This window comes from Theobroma cacao, chromosome 7 (assembly GCF_053813885.1).
Source record: "Theobroma cacao isolate CCN51 chromosome 7, ASM5381388v1, whole genome shotgun sequence".
NCBI lineage: Eukaryota > Viridiplantae > Streptophyta > Magnoliopsida > Malvales > Malvaceae > Theobroma > Theobroma cacao.
In genome coordinates this window covers 12,162,439-12,186,342 of record NC_142645.1, presented here as the reverse complement: position 1 = coordinate 12,186,342, position 23,904 = coordinate 12,162,439, and the positions used below count along the sequence as shown (strand labels likewise).

Sequence of the window (23,904 nt, the reverse complement as noted above, 5' to 3'; positions counted from 1 at the left end):
ACAAAGGAAAAGATGGTAGGAAAGATGGCACAAGGTTATCTCTCATTTCTATGAACAATCCTTTCTAGCTTTTCCATTTTCTTCTTTCAATTCAAAGACAAAATGTGATCCTTGCTCAAGACTTTGAGGTCAACAAGTCTCCTATTCTATGCCATAATTATTCTTGGAGTAATTGATGTTCAACCCCATATTTGAAATTAAACTAGAATGTTACAGTTTCAACTAAATTTTATTCTTAAACTTGTTGGTATACTAAAATTTCCTTTGTTATCAATTAATTATAGCACTACTAATAATAGAGGAAAGAAAGAGTAGTGATTCTAAGAATATTAATTTTCATTTCTTCTACTTTTTTAATTTGATAATTTTAGGGCTTTGGGTGAAAATGGAACTCCTTTGTTAGTTTTAATGCTTTTCTTTTTGAATAAATAATTTCGAGGCCAAAAGTGTTGTATTAGTCCCCTCCTCTATATTAGAATAAAAGTAACACACGGGATTCATAAAGTAACAATGACAACATATATATGTCCATACAGCTTTTCATCTTTGGAAATGGATGGACCCCTCTGTTTATGTCTTGCTAAACAAACATTTTTGGCATCCTTGTAGCATTGCAGGACTCTGGTTTGACTTGGTAGCCTATAAGTATACTGCATGTTTCTCTTCTCAAAACTATAATCACAAACATGGGCTGCTTACCAATCTTCTATCAGCTTCTCTGCCTTCTATTCTTTTGCTTGAGTTCTCAGCCTACTCTCTCATCCTCTTCATTTGCCCCTTCAGCAACACCCCTATGCTCTCACAACGCGGCTTTTGCTTTGATGAAATTTAAAAGCTCCTTTTCCATCAAACAAACTGCTTCTGGGGAATGCAAAGATACTAGCACCCCATCTTATCCCAAGACTGATTCATGGAAGGAAGGGATTGATTGCTGCTCATGGGATGGAGTCACTTGCGACAATATAACAGGCCATGTGATTGGCCTTGACCTCAGTTGCAGTTGGTTATATGGTGTCATTCCTTCCAAAAGCAGTCTTTTCCATCTTCCACACCTGCAGAACCTTAACCTCGCACATAACCATTTTAACTTTTCCAAGATGTCATCTGAGTTTGCTCAATTTACAAGTCTAACGCAACTCAACCTCACGGATTCAGTCTTCGCAGGACAAATTCCACTCCAAATCTCCCACTTGTCAAAGTTGGTTTCACTTGATCTCTCTCGGAATTATTTTCAAACAATTGACAAACGTACTTTGGGAGGACTTGTTCAGAACCTAACAGAGGTGAGACAACTGTTTCTTGATGAAATCAACATGTCTTCTATTAATCCTAATGTCTTGATGAATATATCCTCTTCTTTAAGCTCTTTTAGTCTTGAAGATTGTGATTTGCAAGGAAAATTCCCAGAAAACATTTTTCATCTGCCAAACCTCAAGTTGCTCAATTTAGGACACAATCAAGAACTCAATATCTATCTTCCAAAGTTCAACCAGAACAACCATCTTGAGCTATTAGATCTAAGTCATGCGAATCTCTCTGGACCATTGCCTAATTTCATTGGCAATTTAGTTTCATTGAAACATTTGGATCTAAGTTTTTTGAATCTCTCTGGAGCATTGCTTAATTCCATCGGCAATTTAGTTTCTTTGGAATATTTGGATCTAAGTTTTACTAATCTCTCTGGAGCATTGCCTAATCCCATCCGCAATCTACGATCTTTGAAGTATTTGTCTTTATCAGGGGCTCCTCTATGTCCGGGTTCACTTAACTTAATTCGTAACCTAGTTTCCTTGGAGGAATTGCATCTCAAAGCATGTAACATTTCAAGACTAATGTTGAGATCATTGGGGAATTATTTTAGTGGACAAATTCCATCCTCACTCACAAACCTATCTCAACTTAAATTGTTGGACATCTCTCACAATCAACTAGAAGGTTCCATTCCAAATGAGGTAACTACTTTTCCTAATCTCATCACTCTAGACTTATCTTTTAATTTTCTCAACGGTACACTTCCTTCATGGTTGTATACCACTTCCTCATTAAAGTCCATATATCTCCAACATAACCAGCTCAGTGGTTATATCAAGCAATTTCAACACATATCACTAGAAGAGATATTTTTACAGAATAATAAACTCCAAGGTTTGGATCCATCTTCAATGTCTCAACTTGTGAACCTTACTTCGCTTGATTTATCATCAAATAATCTTAGTGGAATTGAAGAATCTGACCTGTTTTCGAAAGTCCAAAATCTCCAATACCTTGATCTTTCAAATAACAATCTATACTTCAACTCTAATCATGCCAGTGCTGATTATACATTGCCTAATCTTCATTCTTTGTATATGTCATCTTGCAATGTCAATCAATTCCCCCAATTTTTAAGAGGCTCAAAAGTTTTGAGGTATTTAGACCTTTCCAATAATAGAATTCACGACAAGGTTCCCAAATGGATGTGGGATGTTGGGAAAGACTCTTTGGAGTATTTAAATCTATCTCACAACTCTATCACAGAAGCAGGCCAACTTCCACGGAAGAATATCATAATCCTTGATCTAAGTTCGAATTTGATTCAAGGAGATCTTCCAATTCCACCTTTGACAACATCTACTTTTTTGATCTCAAATAACAATTTGAATGGAGAGATGTCTGATCTCATATGCAATGTGAGTTCTCTTGAAATTTTAGACATATCTCACAACCATTTGAGTGGGATTATTCCGCAATGTTTTGGAAAATTAAGCAAAAGCCTTCGTATGTTGAATCTAGGGACAAACAAACTTCATGGAACCATTCCTTCAACATTTGCAAAGGAATGTCAATTGGAGAATCTTAATTTGAATGCTAATCAATTGGAAGGGCCTTTAACACGATCCATCCTTAATTGTAGAAGTCTACAAGTACTAGATTTGGGCAACAATAAGATCAATGCCACATTCCCTCATTGGCTGGGAACTCTTCAAGAGCTAAAAGTTCTTGTAATGAAATCAAATCAAATGCACGGTTCCATAAATGGCAAAAGGCGTACGCATTGTTTTCGTAAGCTGCAAATTTTGGATCTCTCCAACAACAGTTTTACAGGACGGTTGCCAACTGGGTACATAGAAAATTTCAAGGCTATGATGAATGTCGAAGAAAATAGAAATGTCATGCCGTATATCGGGCGTTTTGATGATAAAATGGGTAACTTTTACAGTTATTCTGTTCATTTGATCGAAAAAGGGCAAGAGTTTGAATTGATGAAAATTTTTGCCACATTAACAATCATTGATCTATCAAAGAACAAGTTTGAAGGAGAGATTCCAAGAGTTATTGGAAAGCTTCATTCAGTCGTTGGGCTTAACTTTTCTCATAATCACCTTATTGGTCATATTCCACCATCATTTGGAAAATTGATCAATCTTGAATGGTTAGACTTATCCTCAAACAAGCTGGATGGAAAGATTCCTGAGCAATTGCTGAATCTGACAATGCTTTCTTCCCTAAACCTTTCCAAGAATGAACTCTTTGGGCACATACCTGAAGGCAAACAATTCAACACGTTTGAGAACAGTTCCTATGAAGGGAATGATGGATTATGCGGTTTTCCACTCTCTAGAGATTGCAGCAGTAATGAAGCACAACAGCCACCACCTTCAAATTTACAAGAAGAAGATGGCTCAAAATCTGAAATTAGATTTGGGTGGAAAGTTGTGCTAATTGGATACATGTCCGGATTTATGTTTGGAGTGGGTATGGGATATGCTGTTTTTCGGACCGGTAAACCCAAATGGATTGTGAGCTTGGTTGAAGCCAAGCATCATCGAAGGCCAAAAAAGTCAAACAGGAATGCTTGCACTCGTCGGACAAGGAGTTAGCAATCATCAATGAGACTGCAGGTATGTTAATTGTTGTTCATCAAATGCGCTTTTTATTTAGCTGTTGCTAGTTTCTTTTGGTTAAGGAAAAACAAAGGTTAGTAACAATATATGTGTTAACTTTGGCCTATATATATTATTTAAAGACAAATATATACGACAGCTTCAAAGTTTTTACTAATTAATCTGGTCTTTGCATGTTCATTAATTAAATACTTAGTCCATGTTAATTATTATAATACTTAGTCCCATATTTTTTACTATGATTTGTATTATCCTTTTCATTGCAATTATTTTGCAACCTTTGTGGGTAATTGATGAATACGATCAAAATACAGGTTTTGTTGAAATTAATGAAGAAGAAGATGAAGAAATCACAAAAGCTGCTGGAATTATTGATAACCCCACAATATGTGTGCTTTTCTTTTCTTTTTTCTTTTCTTTTTTTACAAAGCATGGTGTGCAATTTTCAAGAATAAAAGATGTTTTTCTTTTCGTTTGGTCAAAAATAACAGATGTTTAGGGTGGCTGTAATCTTCTTCTTTCAATCTTTAGATTAGTTAGCTGCAATATAAATCACTTCTCAATAAATTAAATTTATTTTAAACCTAAGAATCTTGTACTTTATATTAAAAATCTTAATAAATTATTTCAAAAAATATTATATTAAAGGTTTCTAAGAAATAAAGTTAAGTGTGGACAAAGCCAAGTCAGTAAAATAGTATTTTCTAATTTTAGGGTCAAGTATTGAAAACTCATTAAAACTTACATTTATTGAATTTAAATGAAATTAACGTGAATAAGCCAACGTAAGTATGTTTGTTTATCCATTTTCTATTGATTAATATTATTTGCTTTTAATAAATGAGGTTTTATCTTAATAAAAAAAGAAAGACTTGAAATCTTTACGTCCCAAGTTCAAGTCTTATTGTATGCTGATTTATTTATTAATTTATTATATGAATGTAATATGTGATACATATGAAAATAATTTTAATTGAGATTAAAATTTTTACTTATAATTGTAATTATTTCATAAGAAAATCTTACTTAGCTTTACTAAAGACAGTTTAAAGATGTTAAGTTATAAAATATTAAAGATGCTAAGTTGACATTGAGTATATTATAAAAAATTATAACATATTTGATAATAGAAATTTTAAGAAGTCAATGAAAATAATTATAAATTATTTAGATAATAAAATAATAGTAAGAAAAATATTTTAATTAATGATAATGTAGTATAAGTAAGAAATAATATATTAAGAATGGAGGGAGGGCGTTGTGGGTTACTGGTTGCAGATACAAAAATTGATGAGAAAGAAGAAAGGAAGCCCCGGCACGTGAGAAAGGCATGAGGCCTAAGTCCGCTGCCCAAATTCGAATTTGAAAACATCCAACGGTAACGCAAACTTCAAACTCCTTCTCTCTTTCTCTTACCTTAATCCAGAAATCAAACGCCCGAATCCAATAAAGCTTTCATTTCTCTTTTCTCTTTCTCTAATTGATTCATTCAGAAAGCATTTCCCTTTTTCTCTTTATTCTCAAAACTCTTTGATTACTTGTCATTTCAAATCACAGAGTTCCTCTCTTTTGTTTGGCCATTACCAGAAAGTGCAGACTATCTACGCAAGGAGCATGAACACCTTCCTGTTATAAGCATCAATGCAGGGTGCATAAATGGAGCAGTGGAATTAGATGGTGTCGTTTATTCGGAAGATGATTGTTATGTGGGTGGTGATGGTATAAGGACTGATACCATGGTTGGACATGGAGTGGGAAATTCATTGTACAACACAGCACAATTTGGTGACTTCTCATACGAGTTTTCATCATTGGAGCCTGGTTTTTACAACATTGATCTGCATTTTGCAGAAATAGTTTTCACTAGCGGTCCACCTGGAATTAGAGTATTTGATGTATTTATACAACAAGAGAAGGTGAGAAAACCAGATTTTATGCTTCTGATCTACATTACACTAAATGATTAGTATTGTTTTCTGATCAAGTTGATTGAACGTATTGTAGGTTGTGTCCGGCCTAGACAAATATGGCCAGGTAGGTGCAAACAAGCCTCTGGTTATATCTAACATTAAAACTTTTGTTGATAGCGGTGGAGGCTTACTCATTAGATTTGAAGGATTAATGAGGAGTCCAATTGTATGTGGTATTACTGTAAGGAAAGATTCTCCTGCAAGTAAGTTTGTAGCTTGGATACTTATCTTTGTTCTCTCTGCTTATTCATATTGTCTAAAACTTCAAATATAGGCATACTTATTTAAGGTTCTACGGGACAAACCTCATATTAAAAGCCAGAAGTGTTTGCGACATTCTTGATAGAAAATAGTTCCCTGCATCTTATAGCTCTACAGTTAAGTCTCTCCATCAAATACGCACAATCCGCAATTAAGTGACCGAAAATTCCAGTAAATTGCTTCTTATTAATCCAACCCGTAACTACCTGGCTGTCCAGATAAACATCCGCAAGAGTAATTTGTTCATTATCACAATACCTTAATGCCCACACCAGAGCTCGCAACTCAGCTTCCTCCACACTTGCACAATTTGTGCAAACCATTTATTTATTGTTTTTCAGAAAAAATGGTTGCCCTCGGCTTGAAGTCAAGAAGAACTCAAACTTTTACTGAACAAATTTGTGCAACAGGTTTTAAAGAAGCTGAATCACAGGAAGACATGGGAGTGGCTGAATTGAGAGATCATGAGTCACTAAGGGTAATAAAACTCTCTAACTTTTTCGAGGTTTGAAAGGAACAGCTGAAAATAGGAAGTAAAGAAAATCTGAGATCATTTAAAATTGATTGCTTGCAGGATATGAGTGACTGTGGGGTGGAAGTAAAATACGAAAAGCTGCAAAGAGATTTTGAGCGCCAAAGTAAGGAATTAACAGAGATGAGGAAAGCCTTTGAAGGGCTTAAGAGGGAGAACCAACTTAAGAGTAAAGAGTGTCAAGAAGCGTGCAAATCTTTACAGGAGCTTCAAAATGAGCTTATGGGCAAATCAATGCATGTTGGAACAAATGAACTTAAGAGTAAGGAATTAACTGCCTAACACTTGCTTGCATATGGAACAAATGCTGTTATATCCATTTGTAGCCTTTGCAATTGAGGGACAAGTGAAAGAGAAGAGCAGATGGTTCTCATCATTGAGGGACCTGACCAGAAAATTGAAGGTATAAAATTGGAACTGAATGATGCATCTATAATTAATACAAAGCTAGAACTTTAATTTCAATATTCTAAGTTCCAATTTGCAGACAATGAAAATGGAACACATCAAGCTATCAGAGGAGGTATCCATGTATAATAATTGCTTCAAGGATATCAATGAAATTGGCTCTTCAATTCTGTCCAGAAGTAAGTTAGCATTTAGTCTGCACAGTTAATCATACTTTATAGTTTTTAATCACCTCATGAATCCATTTTCTTTAGCCTCTTTTATAATCCTATTATCATATTTCCAAAAGTAAACCAGCAAGCAGATTTGCATGAAGATCTCAAGATTAAATTTCTCAGAGGGGCCAAAGAAAGGAAAGAACTCTACAACATGGTTCTAGAATTGTTAGCCACATTCAATATTCCATATTAAAATCTGAAATAGGTTGAAAATTTTGAAACTTAAAATTTTCATTTCTTGCAGGAAACATAAGAGTCTTTTGCCGGTGTAGGCCTCTAAATTCTGAAGAAATAGCAGCAGGAGCTTCAATGGCTGTTGATTTTGAATCCGCGACAGATGGTGAACGCACTGTACTATCAAATGGTGCTCCTAGAAAACCTTTAAGTTTGATGCTGTTTTTGGCCCTCAAAAGACCAAGGTAATGCCATTTCTAGTAGGCTCACTGCAAAATATTTCTAATGCTCCTTTCAGTGAATATTTTTGATAATTTACTTCTGTTTCTTGTCTTGTTTAGCTGATGTTTTCCAAGACAGGGCTCCATCTGCTACCTCAGTTCTAGATGGCTACAATGTCTGCATTTTTGCTTATGGACAGATAGGGACAGGAAAACCTTTTACAATGGAGGGTACAAAAGAAGCCCGTGGAGTAAATTTTAGGACTCTTGAGGAATTGTTTCGCATAATTAATGAGTGGCAGAAGTTATATCGATATGAGATATCAGTCAGTGTCTTAGAAGTATACAATGAACAGATAAGAGATTTACTGGTTTCAGGCTCTCAGCAAGGCTCGGAGCCAAAATGGCGGGGTAATTTTGTTTTAGCCTTTTTGCTTTGACATTTTTTTCTTTTCCAGAATTGTTATGCCAACTTTTGTTAGATGAGTGTCATACATCATTTTGTTGCTAATTCATCCCGATGAGAGATTAACTGTGTCCAAATAGTATCAATACATTTTAGTTATCCTCATGCTAAAGTGTTATCGAGTGCAGAATTTTCTTTTTGGATTTCTTTCAGGTGTTAGAGGAAGAATTTTCCATGAACGCTCAATCTTACTAATAAAATTATGTGCTTGTCCCTAGCTAAATTCAGTGTGTAATATTGGTGATCTAAACTTTGCAACTTTCGCTGACTGAGGCTTCAGCTTTGATAAATGATTATCCATTTTTATGAAATTTCAAATAGCTAACTCTTTTCACATCAATGTGGCTACTTGTAGGCTTGAAATAGGGCAAGTGGGTGAAGGAATGCATCATGTCCCAGGGCTTGTTGAAGCACATGTAAACAACATGAATGAGGTCTGGGAAGTCCTCCAGACTGGCAGTGATGCAAAGGCTGTTGGCTCAACCAATGCCAATGAGCATAGCAGTAGATCCCACTGGTCTGTCTGTCACAGTTGATTTTAAATTCAGTACTCGTCGCACAAAATGTGTTTAAACACAAATAAATGCCAGCTTGTGGGTCACTCTTGATGCAGCATACATTGTTGAATGGGGAATGCACAAAGAGCAAGCTATGATTGGTGGACCCAGCTGGAACTGAACGAGTGGCAAAAACAGAAGTGCATGGAGAAAGACTCAAGGAAACTCAAAATATTAACAGATGTCGTATCTGCTCTTGCTACTAAAAGCCCTCGCATTCCTTTCAAGTTATAAAAATACAGAGATGAGTACTTCTAAATTAGTAAGAACATAGAAATCAGTAGTGTCTCATAGGTTTTAAACTTAACTGTACTTTAATCATGCAGGAATTCAAAGCTTACACACTTGCTTCAAGACTCTCTAGGTACATTTTTATCTTTATACCCCCTAACAAGGAAATTATTCTGACATAAATGATAAAAACAAGTCAAGTTTAAATTTCCTTTATTTTTTACTTTCATGGCCAAACGTCTGTTATTTCTTTCATAGGATTTCCACAGAGATAGAAGTAAAAAGCCTGATAATTAGGTTTAAGTTTGTTAGGGGGAGATTCAAAGACACTCATGTTTGTACAAAGCAGTCGTCAGGAGAATGACCTTGGTGAGACCCTATGCTCTCTGAACTTTGCAAATAGAGTGAGAGGGATAGAGTTGGGTCCGGCAAAGAAGAAAATGGACTGCTCAGAACTTCTGGGATGCAAACAGATGGTACAACCAGCAACTTATTGGCAACATTTCTTAAGCCTAATTTATCATTTTGATGTTACCAATGACAATTCTTGTCTGGACGTAAAAGGTGGAGAAATCAAAGTCTCAGTTGAATCAGACTCCGACTTTTACTTCTTTGTTTAATGCCTTTAATTAACCTTGTAGAACACTATATCATTGTTAATACAAAGGCAGGGAAAGTGTGATTGAGAAAGGGCTTGGCCCTTACCACAGTACGGCACCACCTGAATATAATTAAAACTACTTTATCATTGTTAAGACCATGCAAAACTATGTAGAGATTCGGAAGGAACATATATTTAGACGTTAACCTCTGCCTTGGTCTCACCTTCACCCTTGACTTTAAAATCATTGTTCCTTACAAGTTTTATTAAGATTAAGCAAATAGTAAATAATAAATGTATCAACCAAACGAAATCTAAATAAATTCTAAATTCAGGTCCAGTCTTTCCATCCAAATAAGAGCTTTCGATCTCAAATTTAAAAAGGCTCCATAATTTTATAATAATTATAATATAATTAATTATATTAAAAATGTATAAAATTAAGATAATTAATAAAACATTTACTTCTTCCATAGTTAATAAATATTTATTTTCTCTCACTTTCACATTCTTATTAATTTTCAATTATTTTATCTCATGTTTCATCAAAATATGTAAATGCTAAAGATAATTAATAAAATGACATATTTTTTCACTTCTCTAATTATAGGCTTAATAAATCTCAATATTTTATCACTTCTCAATTCCTAAAGGTTATTATTTCTCAACTATTTCTTCTATTTAAAAGGTCTTTTTTCTTTTTGCAAAAAATATAAAAAAGATGGATTTACATCTGCTATGATTTCTTCTAAAGAAATTACATTGAAAATGAACCTAGAACCGTAATTTCATAATACATGTATCATTCATAGAAAAAAAACAATTTGATGATAATGTTGATAATGAAATAACAAGTTCTCTTGAAGAATCATTTAGAATTGATTACTTCATATATATATATATATATATATATATATATATATATTAGATCAAACAATTTTTTCATTTTAAAATAAATTTGATCAATTTAAGGTATTTTGGATTTTCTAGTTAACAGTAAAATGTTGAATTCATTAGACCATAATAGTTTGAAAGAATATTACCTTAATCTTGAATTACTCTTACTTTTAAAAAAAAAAAAATAAAGGCATGGATTTCATTTCAGTATAAACTGTACAATTCAAAACAGGCAAAAGGTTCAACTGCCTGTGCAAGAGAGACCAGAACAAAAATAGGGGTTCAGCAAAACCCCCCTTCCAGAAGTCTACCAGAGAGCAGAGGAACCTGTACAGAAAGCAGGATCCAAAATCAAAAGAAATATGATTTGCTAACTACCTAGCTCACAGAACTAGCAAAGTAAACATAGTTCCCTGTACATAAATATTTCCAACAATTCCAAACAATTAATTCACCGATATGCAGCCAAGAAAAAAGCTCCAATCTTCCATAAGGGACGCACCAGACTTTCAGGCAAGTTATCAAGAGCGAGCACACCATTTGGGAATGTAGCAGAACCATTTTCCACAGCAGACAACATCATCAAAAGAAGGAAACAAGGCAAATTAAAGCAGCCAACAAATGCAAAGCCGCTCAGCAGGAAACATGGGAAAGAAAAACCATAGGAGTGTCAGAGTCATCAAATAAAACTACTCAACTTCCTGTGCCAATCGTCCCTTAGAAACCCAGAGAAGATTGGAAGGTCTGAGGATACTCACTTTGGTCAATCGACATACTTAATCATATAAGAAGACTCGATTTTTTCAAATGCATATATTAATTTTAGTAAGTCTAGTTTCAGAAAAAATAAGTTTTTTAAAATTAAAATTAATAAAATTTTATTTAAGATCAACAATGTCTCAAGAAAGATTAAATGGATTAACTATATTATCAATTGAAAAGGAAATTTAAGAAGAACTTGATTATAAAAATTTAATTAAAAATTTTGCATCTCAAAAAAACTAGAACGATAAAATTTTTTTCTTAATTTCAATAAAAAAAGATCTCATTTGAATATTTCACTTTAAGCCTTAAAATTATTGAACTGTCCTTGTTTAAATCCAAAAGTATACTATGCTGTGAAAAGGTATAAAAATCAGAATTTTCTAATTAGACCAAAGCTAAATTGGCGGCAACCTAAATGTTTGGTACTCAACTTTTCCACATTAATATGTATGTCAGATAATTGAAGTGTAGCAAGACGTATTGTAATTAATTTAGTACAGATTTCTCAATCAACAAAATGACTTTAATGGCAATTTAGATAAGGTTAGAGACTAACTATTTGATATATATTCAATATTCATCCTTTAATACATGTCACATTTTTGGCATATACATAAACTTTGTTGGCATGTAAGGTTCAAAGGCTAATTGTTTGATATATATTCAACATTCACCATTAAGTACACATCACATTTTCGACATATACATAGACTTTATTGGCATGTAAAGTCCAGAGGCTAGCTGTTTGATATATATTCAACATTCACCATTAAATATATGTCACATTTTCGACATATACATATAGTTTATTTGGCATGTAAGGTCTAGAGGCTAACTGCTTGATATATATATTCAACATTCACCCTTACATACACGTCACATTTTCAGCATATACATAGACTTTATTAGCATGTAAGGTCCAAAGACTAATTCTTTGATATATATATATATATATATATATATATATATATATATTCAACATTTACCATTAAATACATGTTACATTTTTGGCATATACTTTATTGGCATGTATAGCACCCAAACATTCCTAAAGTCCTGATTAAGTGCATAGGTGGGGTTATTTTGTTGTTATTTTCATTTTATTGTAATTACAAAATCCAAAGTTAATTTACTTTGGTAATGAGTAATAAAATTGCATAATTTTCAAAAAATATTAATCTAGGATCTATTATAATAGGAATTGAAAATTAAAAAGTATACTTGATTTTTAATATATGATTTGATAGCAGAAACAATATTAATCAAATTAATTATTGGGATTCAACCTAGTAGATCTTTCTCTTCCTTAATCAATTAAAATGGATGAAAAACCTTTACTCTATACAAGTATAGATTGATTGTCTAGATTTGTGAATCATACAAAAAAAATTACATAAAACAAAATCCTTTTGATATCTTTGGAATTTTCAGTTAACGTGTCATAACTCTTTTTTTTATGTATAAAGTCATAAATATTAAAATTAGTTTCATAGTTAATGACAAATTTATAATTTTAAAATTTGAGATATAAAATTTAAAGAGACCAATACATACATGGACTATTGTTCTATACACAATTGATGGGCTTTGTAAACATTACAAGTGGAGTTAGACTACTATCACATGTCTAGTTAATTATTACATAACCTATAGGGACATGTAAAAACCTTTTAATCTCATCCCTAAAATTTAAAAATTCCACAACTAGTTTATATGACAATTCTTGTATATTGTATTATAATATTATATGTACAATTAAAAGTTATATTTAATAACAATTTAAGTTTGGCTCAGTAGTTGAAGAACATGGTTTGAATCCTTATTCTTGCAATTGTGCTTCTTATTATCCCTCTGCTTATTATCTTTCCCTCCCTTTCTAACAAAAAATAAAGTCTTTTTCTTTTTATTGCATGGTCAAGGGAAATTTTATGGGTCTCTAACCATAAATCACTAACAGACATAATTATTGATCAACTTGTGGCTCAGAAATTCTTAGCATTCATAATGGAAATTCTTAACATTAATTCCAGTCCCAAAAGCAAGCTAAATTTGTTGCTGTAAGGTATAAGGCAGAGGTAAGTGGTTCAAGTGCTGCATTATAGGATGCCTTTCTAACTTTCTAACAACGTAGGAATACTCGAGCATTTTCCAATTACAAGTTAGAAAAGAAAAAGGGAAAAAAAGACAAGTCCTCAATTGCTGATAAACAATCAAGGAATGCTCTGCTCATTCAACCCCAAGATTGTAGAAAAGATGGCGGAAGGTCTACTCTCAATTTCTCTGAACAATCCTTTCTAACTTTTCCTCTTTCTTCTTTCAATTCAGATTTCTTAAAAGAAAATGTGATCCTTGCTCAAGACCTTTGAGGCCAACAAGTCTTCTATTCTATGCCGTAACAAGTCTTTGAGTAATTGAATCTTCAACACCCACTGCAACATTTTTTATCTTTTAGTGCAAAATTTTAGCTGCAATTATTTTAATACAACTAATTCCTTACATAACATTTAATATAGTTTCATTTGGCTGCACTATTTAAAATGTAATCACTTGAACTAAATTAAAATAGATTTGTCTTAAAAGCAAATTAAAACAGATTTGTGAGTTAAAAAAACAAGAAGAAGCCCACAAACTAAAGAAAGCCCTTTTTGTCAAGATAACCTAAGCCCATTGTCAAAAATTAAAATAGATTTATTAAAAGTGCCTCCGTCTTTTTAACTTAGCAATATTTTCCTGAAAAATAGTTTACGGTTCAGCTCTCCCTTTCTCACTCTTGTAACTCTTTGCTCTTACTTCAACTTTTTTCTCCTACTTAACTTCTCACCAATTGTTTTCGATTTTATACTCAAATTTTTTCTGAGACAAGATTACATAAATTTATATATATTGGAAAATCCGAATCAAGTTCAGCCGAACAGGTTTTGGGGTGTTTACACAAAATTGAAAATTTTTAATATGATTAACAACAAGAAAGCTAAATTTTTTTTTTGTTTCTTTATGGTTCATTTGTGTTGTTTGACAAAATGTATAGTTAAGGTTAAGGATGAATATAGTTGGGGTTTTGCTTATATATGATGTACTATCAGTGCGTAAATTCTACTACTGTTAATGAATTATATGTGAGGACATGTAACATTCAAACATGTCCCCTATGAAAGCAACTATTGTGCTTATCAATTTGCGAAACAAGGAATGAGACGCAGCACTTTATTCATTGCTTGGCTTTGATTCTGGTTATGCAAATAGAAAGAACTTGCTGTTATGATTGTTGTCTGTTGGCTCTTTGTTTTGATTTTGGTCATGATTCTATTATGATGGGGTGTTATTTGGGTTTTTGTTTCAATGTAATTAAATTGGTTACATGAGCCTTTCCTGCTAGCTCGTTATCCAGTAGTTTTTATTTTACATTCTATTCATGAAAATGCATGAATGACTTAACAAAAAAAAATTTCTTTGATGATCAATATTTGCTGTAAATTTTGCAAATTTTGTATAATTTACTTTATAGGTTGCTGTAAAATTTGTAAAATTTGAACCTTTTGTAGCATATTAGAATGTAAAATGTGTTGTTATTATATATTTGAAGTGCATATTTTAAATGTTGCCATAAATTTTTGGATTGTAGCTATATATATATATATATATATATATATATATATATATATATATATATATATATATATTTGAAAGTTGGATGCATTTCATAAAGAAAAGGGGAACAAAAGACTACCATCAAGGTAGATGCCCTAGACACCATCTTTCTTGGTGCCCACAAGCACCAAACAAACCTCTACAAAGGCCAGACTTCGTTGCCGCCATATATTTATTGACGATCTTGATGATATCTCCTTTCCATATGTATAGAATCATTGACTTCCATTTTGTGCATAATTCATGGCTAGACTATAGCATAAGTCCTAGCTAGATTGTAAGTCATTACCTTCATTAAGTGATATGGTCTTCATTACATATATTGTAATTAGCTATAATATTCTATATAAAAAGGTGCATCACCGACTATCAATACAAGGAATTTTAGAGAGGTATTCTGATTTTATATGGTATCAGAGCAAGTCTCTTTTAAATCTTATTTGCAGGCATGTCTAGAGGTATAGTAGATAAAGCTAGTGGGGATTTGCTAACGGTTGCAAACACATCTCAAACCATTACAGCCGATACAAATTCACCATATCATCTGTCTCCCTCTGATCACCCAAGTTTGGTTTTCGTAACACATTCTCTTGGTGAGAATGGCGAAAATTACGTCACCTAGAGATGCAATTTTCTAAATGCATTACAGTCCAAGAAAAAAGTAGGATTCGTGGACAGAAGCATAAAGAAATCAGATGTTAACTTTGGAGATTTCCAACCATGGACGCGATGCAATGCAATAGTGTTGTCATGGTTAACGAATACACTGGCTAAAGAGATCCAAGGAAGCGCTGCCCATGCCGACACCACAAGTGAAGTTTGATCAGACTTGGAAGAATGCTTCACTTAAGGGATTGCTTCTAGAGTTTATGTGTTGAAACATGTTATTGCTCTCCTTCAGCAAGAGAAGACCTTGATTTCTTCATATTATGGAAAATTGAAAGATGTTTGGGATGAGTTACAATCATTTAGCCCAATTCCTATGTACACTTGCGGTTGTACTTGTGGTGCAACCAAGAAGGTTCAGATCATGAGGGAAAAAGAAAAGCCATATGATTTTTTAATGGGTCTTGATGACAGCTTCTCCACCGTTTGGTCACAGATACTAAGCATCGAACCACTACAATCCATTGTTCGAGCATACACCGTTGCTGCATAGGAAAAAAAACAAAGGTTAGTTGTCACTGCTAGGACATCGATCATTAAAGCAACAGCACTGATGGCAAAGAACATCGAAGGTGGACAGATGAGGGTTGCTAATCAGATCAGAGAAAGGACTCAGGAGACACACGTTGGTGGGAACAGTGGAAGCAGCGACGATGGGAATTTGAGTTGCACCCATTGCCACAAGACGACCCACATATGTGAACAATGTTATGCGCTAAATGGGTATCCTTCTTGGTGGCGCAAACCACAAAATCGAGTTGGAAATCAAGGACGGGGACAAGGAGCAAATTGCAGCAATGGTGCATCATCATCACACAGGGGGACACACATGGGTAGATCTTTTGTAGCAAATGTCAAAACTAGATCTCCTTTAATTCTAGGCCTGTCAAGTACACAACAGCAACAGCTGATGGCTTTATTAAAGACACAAACCCAAAAGACTCCTTCGGTAAATATGGTGGCAACAAACTCCTAAATGATAATTTTTCTTGTAAGACTGCATTTACAGTACCTTGGGTCATCGATACAAGGGCCACCAATCATATCACTTGTCAGATTGAGATACTATCCAATGTGGTAAAGAATCCTAACATACCTCTAATTGAGATTCTTAGTGGAGAGATAATTGATGTGCGGGCCTTAGGGCAAGTGATCTTTGGCCAACGTTTGGTTCTGAATAATGTCCTTGGCATACTAGAGTTTTGTTATAATTTGATATCAGTGACACAACTAACAAAGGACTTAAATTGTACATTGATATTTTGGCCTGATTTTTGTGTGATGCAGGACTTATGTTCGAGGAAACTGATTGGAGTGGGTAAAGCGAGAAGAGGCTATTATTTCTTGGAATTCATGAAAGGGCGCATGGCACTGATGGCAAACAGGCAATGGAACGCGAGTTTATGGCATCGTCGATTGGGACATCTAGCAGCTCATCAATTCTCTGTGATTCCAAACTTATCTTGTTACTTTGATACTCAGAAACATTTATTTTGTGATACATGCTGCAAAGCGAAACAGACATGGTTACATTTTCCTACTCGCACAAATAAAACTAATTGCATTTTTAAATTGATTCATTGTGATATTTGGGGTCCATATTGCACTCAATCTTATTCAGGAGCACATTATTTTCTCACAATTGTAGATGATTATAGTCGAGTCACTTGGGTTTATCTCATGAAATTCAAGTCTGAAATAAGAAAATATTTATTTCATTTTTTGCATTGGGTAAGGAATCAGTTTAATTTGGCAGTTAAGATTCTGTGAACTGACAATGGTCTCGAATTCAACCATGAGGACTTATTGGCTTATTACAATGAAAATGGGATGGAATGTCAATATAGTTGCACTGACACTCCACACAACAAAATGGAATGGTGGAACGTAAGCATTGACATGTATTGGAGGTTGCTAGGGCGTTACGATTGCATGTTAATCTACCCATTCGATCTTGACAATGGCCTACTTAATTAATCAAATGCCTCTTTTTGTTTTACGCAACAAAACACCATATGAATTATTGATTGGAAAAGCTCCAACTTATGAGCACTTGAGGAGCTTTGGTTGCTTGTGTTACAAGCATGCAAACACTAGGCTTGGAGACAAATTTGCCCCACGATTTTGACCTGGCGTGTTCGTCAGTTTTCCTAATGGTCAAAATGGATATCGTATCTTTGATCTCAAAGATAAGTACATTTATACTTCTCGGGATGTTACTTTCTATGAAAATTATTTCCCTTTTGTAGTAGAAGGAATTCAACAAAATTTTAACGATTTACCAGCAAATTCTTTATCTCTTTGGTATGAAAATTCTATAAGAGATACAATAAGTCTTAATGGACATACCTCTGAAATAGGCAACAATCATGAGTATATTCTATTGGATCACACAGAACAGCCTCACATTGGGCGTATGGACTCACGGGTCATAAATGAGTTAGGTCTTGATAATACATAGTTTACCAATGATCACGCAATTGTTCATGATGAAGTTTTGGGTCATAAATCTTCTTTGGGCCATGATCGGTTACATGGGACTCCTTCTACCACTCATGATGTTGCAGCCATTGAACCAATGGTACCTTTTCTTTCGACTAAACGCACTAGAAAATTTTAAGCACATTGGCAGATTGCAATTTTGTGCTTCCACTCTCTCGCTCCATCACAGCCCAATCCACCATCAGCTAACTCAACGATATTTCCTTTATCTAAGTATCTCACATATGCTCGATTTTTTTATACTCATAATGCCTTCCTAGCAACCATTTCCATTACGGATGAGCCAAAAACCTTCTTTCAGGCAGTCAAGCATGATCACTGGAAGGACGTTATGGCCAAAGAAATTTCAACATTGAAGGAAAATAAAACGTGGGTACTCACCACTCTGCCAGAAGGTAAACATGCCATTGATTCAAAATGGGTTTATAAAGTCAAGAACAATCTGGATGGTAGTGTGGAGCATTATACAGCACGACTAGTGGCCAGAGGTTTCACTCAGGTTGAAGGGATAGACTTTCATGAGACTTTCGCACCGGTTGGCAAGTTAGTTATTATCCGGTGTCTACTAGCTGTCGCTGCTACTCATAATTGGGAGTTACACTAATTGGATGTAAACAATGCATTCTTTCATGGTGACTTGGACGAAGAAGTCTACATGAAGATTTCGTAGGGTTTTGCACGTAAGGGGGAGCATCGTGTCCATCGATTATAGAAATCTCTTTATGGACTCTGTCAAGCATTGCGAAATTGGTATCAAAAATTTACTTTCTCTCACATAGCCATTGGTTACCAACAATCACGTGTTGATCATTCGTTGTTTACATCATGTCATGGTAAATCCCTTGTTGCTGTTTTGATTTATGTGGACAATGTCATCAGCATGAGCACGAATTCGACTCGAATCAGTTTCTTGAAACGACACTTGGATGATAAATTCCATATCAAGGATCTTGGCAAATTAAAATATTTTCTTGGCATTGAGGTTGCGCGATCACCTACTGGCATTGCCTTATGTTAACGCAAGTATGTGCTAGATATTTTGGCAAAAAGTGGCATGATGGGTAGTAAACCTGTTGCATTTCCCATGGAGTAGCAACACCAACTAATTGCAGGATCTGGCCAGCCTTGTGAAGATCTAGGACAATATTGGCATCTTGTGGGCTAATTACTTTATCTTACCATTACATAACTTGATATTAGTTACACTATGCATATATTAAGTCAGTTTATACGTGATCCAAGATAGCCACAGTTAGAGGCTTCTTATCGAGTACTCCACTATTTGAAAAATGCACCGGGCTAGGGTATTTTTCTTCCATTTGACAATTCACTCACACTTCGTGCGTATTGCGATGCTGATTGGGCAGGATGCCCTCTCACCCAACAATCTACTTCTGGGTATATTGTGTTTCTTGGGTCTTCCTCTATTTCTTGGAAGGAAAAGAAACAAACAGTTATTTCTCGCTTTTCAGCAAAAGCAAAGTACAAAACTATGGCTACAGTCACTAGTGAGATAATTTGGTTGATTCAACTTCTTCGTGACTTTGGTGTCATGTGTTCCACTCCTTTTTGTTATTTTGTGATAACCAAGTTGCAATCCATATCGCCTTAAATCTAGTTTTTCAAGAACGAAAGAAGCACATTAAAATAAATTGCCACTTCGTTTGGCATCACATTCAATCGAAGGTACTAATTCCTCATCACATTTTCACTACATACCAGTTGGCTGATATATTCGCAAAAGCTCTAGGACGGGATCGTTTCCTTGAATTGGCTGCCAAGTTGGGCATCTCAAATCTTCATGCTCCAACTTGGGGGGAGTATTGATGATCTTGATGATATCTTCTTTCCATATGTATAGAATCACTCCTTTTTATATGTACAGAATCATTGACTTCTATTTTGTGCATAATTCATGGCTAGACTATAGCATAATTCCTAGCTAAATTGTAGGCCATTACCTTCATTGGGTGATATGGTCTTCATTACACAGATTGTAATTAGCTATATTATTCTATATGAAAAGGTGCATTATCGACCATCAATATAAGGAATTCTAGAGAGGTATTCTGATTTTATATATATTATATGGCTGCATATTAATTTTGCTATAAAATCTCATAAAAAAATGCAGTTAAACTTTTTTATACATTGGCAATGGTTACACTTTTTCTAAGTGCAGCCTTAACTTTAGGCAACAAATTTTTAACCTATGGCTGTATATTTTTCTGCATCCACAAGTCTAAAATGTTGTAGTGGCCACAATTGAAATTAAAATAGAATGCTACAATTTCAACTAAATTTTATTCTTAGATTAATTGGTAAACTAAAATTTCCTGCATTATCAATTACTAATTGCTCTACTAATAATTGAGGAAAGAGAGAATTGAATTGAGAGATATTTATTTCTTTTATTATTTTTTTTTGAATTTGATAATTTTAAAGGTTTGGGTAAAAGATGTAAATGAAGGGCAGATCTAGAAATTTTTTTGAGTGGTGTCATAACTAAAATAATAATAATAATTAAAAATATATAAATATGCTAAAATTCATAAACTAGAAGTTTTAACATTAAAATAAAGAAAATATAAATTTAGTATATTTATTTAATAGTTCAAAGTAAAAATGTCTAAGATTACTATAATTGGCCATGACGAATTTTTATATTTTGAAAACGGTGCAAAATAGCATAAGTAGAAACACTATCAAATACATCCTTTTCAATATATATCACCAAGCAATCATTCACTCACTCATCACTCATTCGATTGCTAGTCTGTGCTTTATAATTATGAACTCAAACTATCAATTTAATCAAAAACTATTTAGATATTAAGTTTTTAAAAACTTAATTTAAGTTGAAAATTACTTACAATTGAAATCTAGATGAATTATTTTGAGAGAGTGAAAAATGCAATTAAGGACCAAGAAGATGAAGCGTTACTGCAGGTTGAAGAAACTTTAAGAAAAAGAGAGGAACAGAAAGAAGTTGAGAGAGATAGTAGACAAGAGAGGAAGAGAAAAACAAACGAATAAGTTTCTATATTTTTTCTGCTTGAGAACTTAGTTGGTTCTCCTCTCTTTAAATAGGTTACAAACTATATTATATAAGGAAACTTTGTCTAACAATAGGGAGAGATTACAAGATTTATACACAAAATTGGTGCAACGTCTCTTTACAAGAATATTGCAACACATGCTACTATTCTTGCTGCTGATCTGCTTCCATATCTGTTGCTGATTTGCTGCTGGTTTGGTTAGTAATTTGTTGCTGTTTTATGGGAGATTTGTTGCTTATTTGTGGGAGATGATGGTGTTCTACATGGGTCTCAAGAGTAGAACTTAATTTTTGGAGAGGAAGAGTAGTTTAGGTTTTGACATTTTTAATAAAATCTTAAATTGTAGAAGCAAATTTTTTTTGTCTTTCCATGTGGTATTTAAATATTAATATATGTTATGAAATATAAACTAAAAGAACAACTATAAAAGAAAGAAAATAACTATAAAGGAAGTATTTAGAGAGAGTAAGAAGATCATATTCAAGTGTGTATGTACAAATGAAGTGAGAGACCTATTTATAGACTGATGACCCTTTATCTAAATAAAATTTACAAAATAAAAATAATAATAAGAGATTAGCTAGATGGATTAAATTTTAATCTTAATCCAATATAATCTAAATTCAAATCTAGATATACATAACAAAATGGATATTTGCACTTATTTTCATAACACTCCCTTTGAATATACATTATATTAAAAGTATACTTTGTTAAAACCTTACTAGCAAAAAACCACATGGAAAAAAATTCGAATGAAAGAAAAAGAGTATATAATTCTTTTCAAGAATATGCTTTTGAAATGCTGCCTCATTAAAAACTTAGTGGGAAAACCCTTGATGAAAGAAAGGAGTACTAGACTTGAGGCCTTAATCTTGGAAATTTTTTAAAAAATGAGAATTGGAGTAATTTGCATCATTAGCATCTTTGACCTTTCATGATGTTTGATTTTCATTCCTAATATAAAAATTTTAATTTTTTCATCCGCCACATTCTAAATTTATTTTAAACATATCAATTAGAAAAATCTTGAATAAAAAAAAAGTTTCAATAGTGAAATAGAATAAGAAAGAATATATTCTCCTTTTAGGTGTTATGTTGAAACCAAATAAGTCCTAACACCATTATTAATGAGAAGGAACATTATGCTCTCTAGAAGTTGGGATAGAGAAGGGGGTAGGAAATTGCCATAGAAGATCTCTATTATGATAATAGAAAGATGTATACTTATAGGCTGCCAAGTCAAACAAATAATGATAGTTGAAACACGAAAATCTAGAGATTGGCTGTCCAAATTTTTGAGTTCTCTTACTCTTTATGCCTTTCAATAATAATTTCTTTGCATTTCTTCGGACCCTGTTCAAAGCAGAACTTTATGTAGTTTGCTGGAAATATAAGTTTGATTTTGGCAACTATATACCCCGTACCAATTGCTCTACTTAATATGATTGACAAGATTGCTACTTTAACTTGATTCTAGGGCTAGATTTTGTTTAGAATTTTTAATAAATGATTCTTAAGTCAGCTAAAGTTTTTCTAACTTAATAATTGGTGTCTGTTTCACCCTACTCAATGAGTTAGGTTCGGATCTGCATTCATCCACAATAAAAAAATAATAACAGAAAAAAAAACCCTAAAGCCTTTCTAAAATACAGGGCAATGAAGTTAGCCTCCGGAAAGCGTATTCTTAAACTTATAGAATGAGTTACATATTCCGACAGTGTTGATATATCACTTACTTTCTATACTCCGGGGTTGGAGATGATTAATAATTTTGAAGGTTTTACTCTGAAGCTGATGGAGATTTGTTAGCATGGATCCAGAGATTTTTCTCCTCAGCTCTAGTGAAGTCATGTTAGCATGTTTGTTTAGGGTTGAAACTTTAATCATCATTTGTAATATATAAAGAGCGTAAGGACCGGGGTTAATTGACCCAATTCCCAAGTCATTAGCAGAAATCTTGACCAAGACATTTAACAGAGCTTATCTTTGTCCATCCATTGCCAAAGACGATAAGGTCTATGGACATGTATGTCCTCATTGTCACAACTCCCAAAATTTGTATTCCTCTAAGTCAATCAAGTCTTTCAAAGGTTAATTTATAAATCTCTGTGTATTAGTTTTAGTCCATTTGTAAAGTCTGACCTTATAAAATACTTGTCATGACATACATGTGATGATAGCATGATTGCATACTAGGAGAGTCCCGAAAAATTTACAAGAGCAGGTATTGTACCTAGAGGTACAACAAAGTTGATTTAAGCCTCGAACTAGATCAAATAGGAATTTTAAGGTGAAATTAAGAGCTTCACAGTCTAGGAATGACTCAAAATTGTAATTCGGAGTTTGAGGATCAATTTGGAGTCAAACCGAAATTTTCACTATCTAGGGGCAAAATGGTCATTTGCCACTTGGGGACAAAATGAAAATTTTTAGAAAAGATTTTTTGGCCCCATTTGACTTATTGGAGTATGATTTGAGTATTGGAGTATGATTTGAGGTTTAGAAGTGAAAATTTTAATTTCGGTATAAATTTGAGTACAAGGGCGAAATGGTAATTTTGTCACTCCGGGGGTAAATCGGTAATTTTGCACCCCAGAGCATTTTTCAGCACAAGGTCTTCACCCATCATCCTTTTTGACCCTTGAATAATGTGTGGAGGAGAGAGAAAGCTTAATAGTTAAGAAATTACAAATGGACCAATAATGTGATGACAAGTGTCAAGCCTAGAATATTTTATTATTTAGCTTAAAAATCAGCATAAATCAGCCTATTATCTCTCCAAATATTCGGCCAAGCAAGGAAAAGAGGGAAACAAAAGAAGAACAAACCCTAGGTGGAGAA

General features: G+C 33.6%; 3 protein-coding genes and 1 pseudogene across 5 annotated transcripts in view; all 4 read left to right on the top strand.

Annotated features, from left to right (window-relative positions):
* The first annotated feature begins 660 nt into the window (after positions 1 to 660).
* LOC108663888 (receptor-like protein 7) lies at positions 661 to 3,860 on the top strand. Its single transcript, XM_088808686.1, has one exon. The coding sequence runs from the start codon at positions 687 to 689 to the stop codon at positions 3,858 to 3,860; it is 3,174 nt and encodes a 1,057-aa protein (XP_088664812.1). The 5' UTR covers positions 661 to 686.
* A 1,511-nt stretch (positions 3,861 to 5,371) lies between these two features.
* On the top strand, positions 5,372 to 7,044 carry LOC148761689 (kinesin-like protein KIN-14Q; the record flags this gene model as incomplete). Its single annotated transcript, XM_088808685.1, has 4 exons — positions 5,372 to 5,800; positions 5,889 to 6,057; positions 6,526 to 6,593; positions 6,690 to 7,044. Coding segments are annotated over 4 exons (906 nt in total), but the record flags the coding sequence as incomplete, so codon positions are not given.
* Positions 6,934 to 8,625, top strand: LOC108663953 (kinesin-like protein KIN-14Q; annotated as a pseudogene). The gene is made up of 5 exons (XR_016027421.1): positions 6,934 to 7,050; positions 7,135 to 7,234; positions 7,518 to 7,692; positions 7,789 to 8,079; positions 8,490 to 8,625. The product of XR_016027421.1 is annotated as a kinesin-like protein KIN-14Q (transcript).
* LOC148761685 (kinesin-like protein KIN-14R) overlaps positions 8,510 to 23,904 on the top strand; it is a 61,366-nt gene continuing 45,971 nt past the window's right edge. The window contains exons 1-4 of one of the 2 annotated variants that reach the window (XM_088808043.1): positions 8,510 to 8,651; positions 8,748 to 8,918; positions 9,018 to 9,055; positions 9,235 to 9,662. In XM_088808043.1, the coding sequence (XP_088664169.1) occupies positions 8,761 to 8,918; positions 9,018 to 9,055; positions 9,235 to 9,542 (504 nt within the window). In that variant the 5' untranslated portion in view covers positions 8,510 to 8,651; positions 8,748 to 8,760 and the 3' untranslated portion in view covers positions 9,543 to 9,662. Of the gene's footprint in view, positions 8,652 to 8,747; positions 8,919 to 9,017; positions 9,056 to 9,234; positions 9,663 to 23,904 lie in introns of those variants that run through there. The other variant, XM_088808044.1, reaches the window with a different exon arrangement.

Bases quoted from the DNA above. Each gene is read 5' to 3' on its own strand.
- LOC108663888 (XM_088808686.1), top strand. From the start codon at position 687: ATGGGCTGCTTACCAATCTTCTATCAGCTTCTCTGCCTTCTATTCTTT.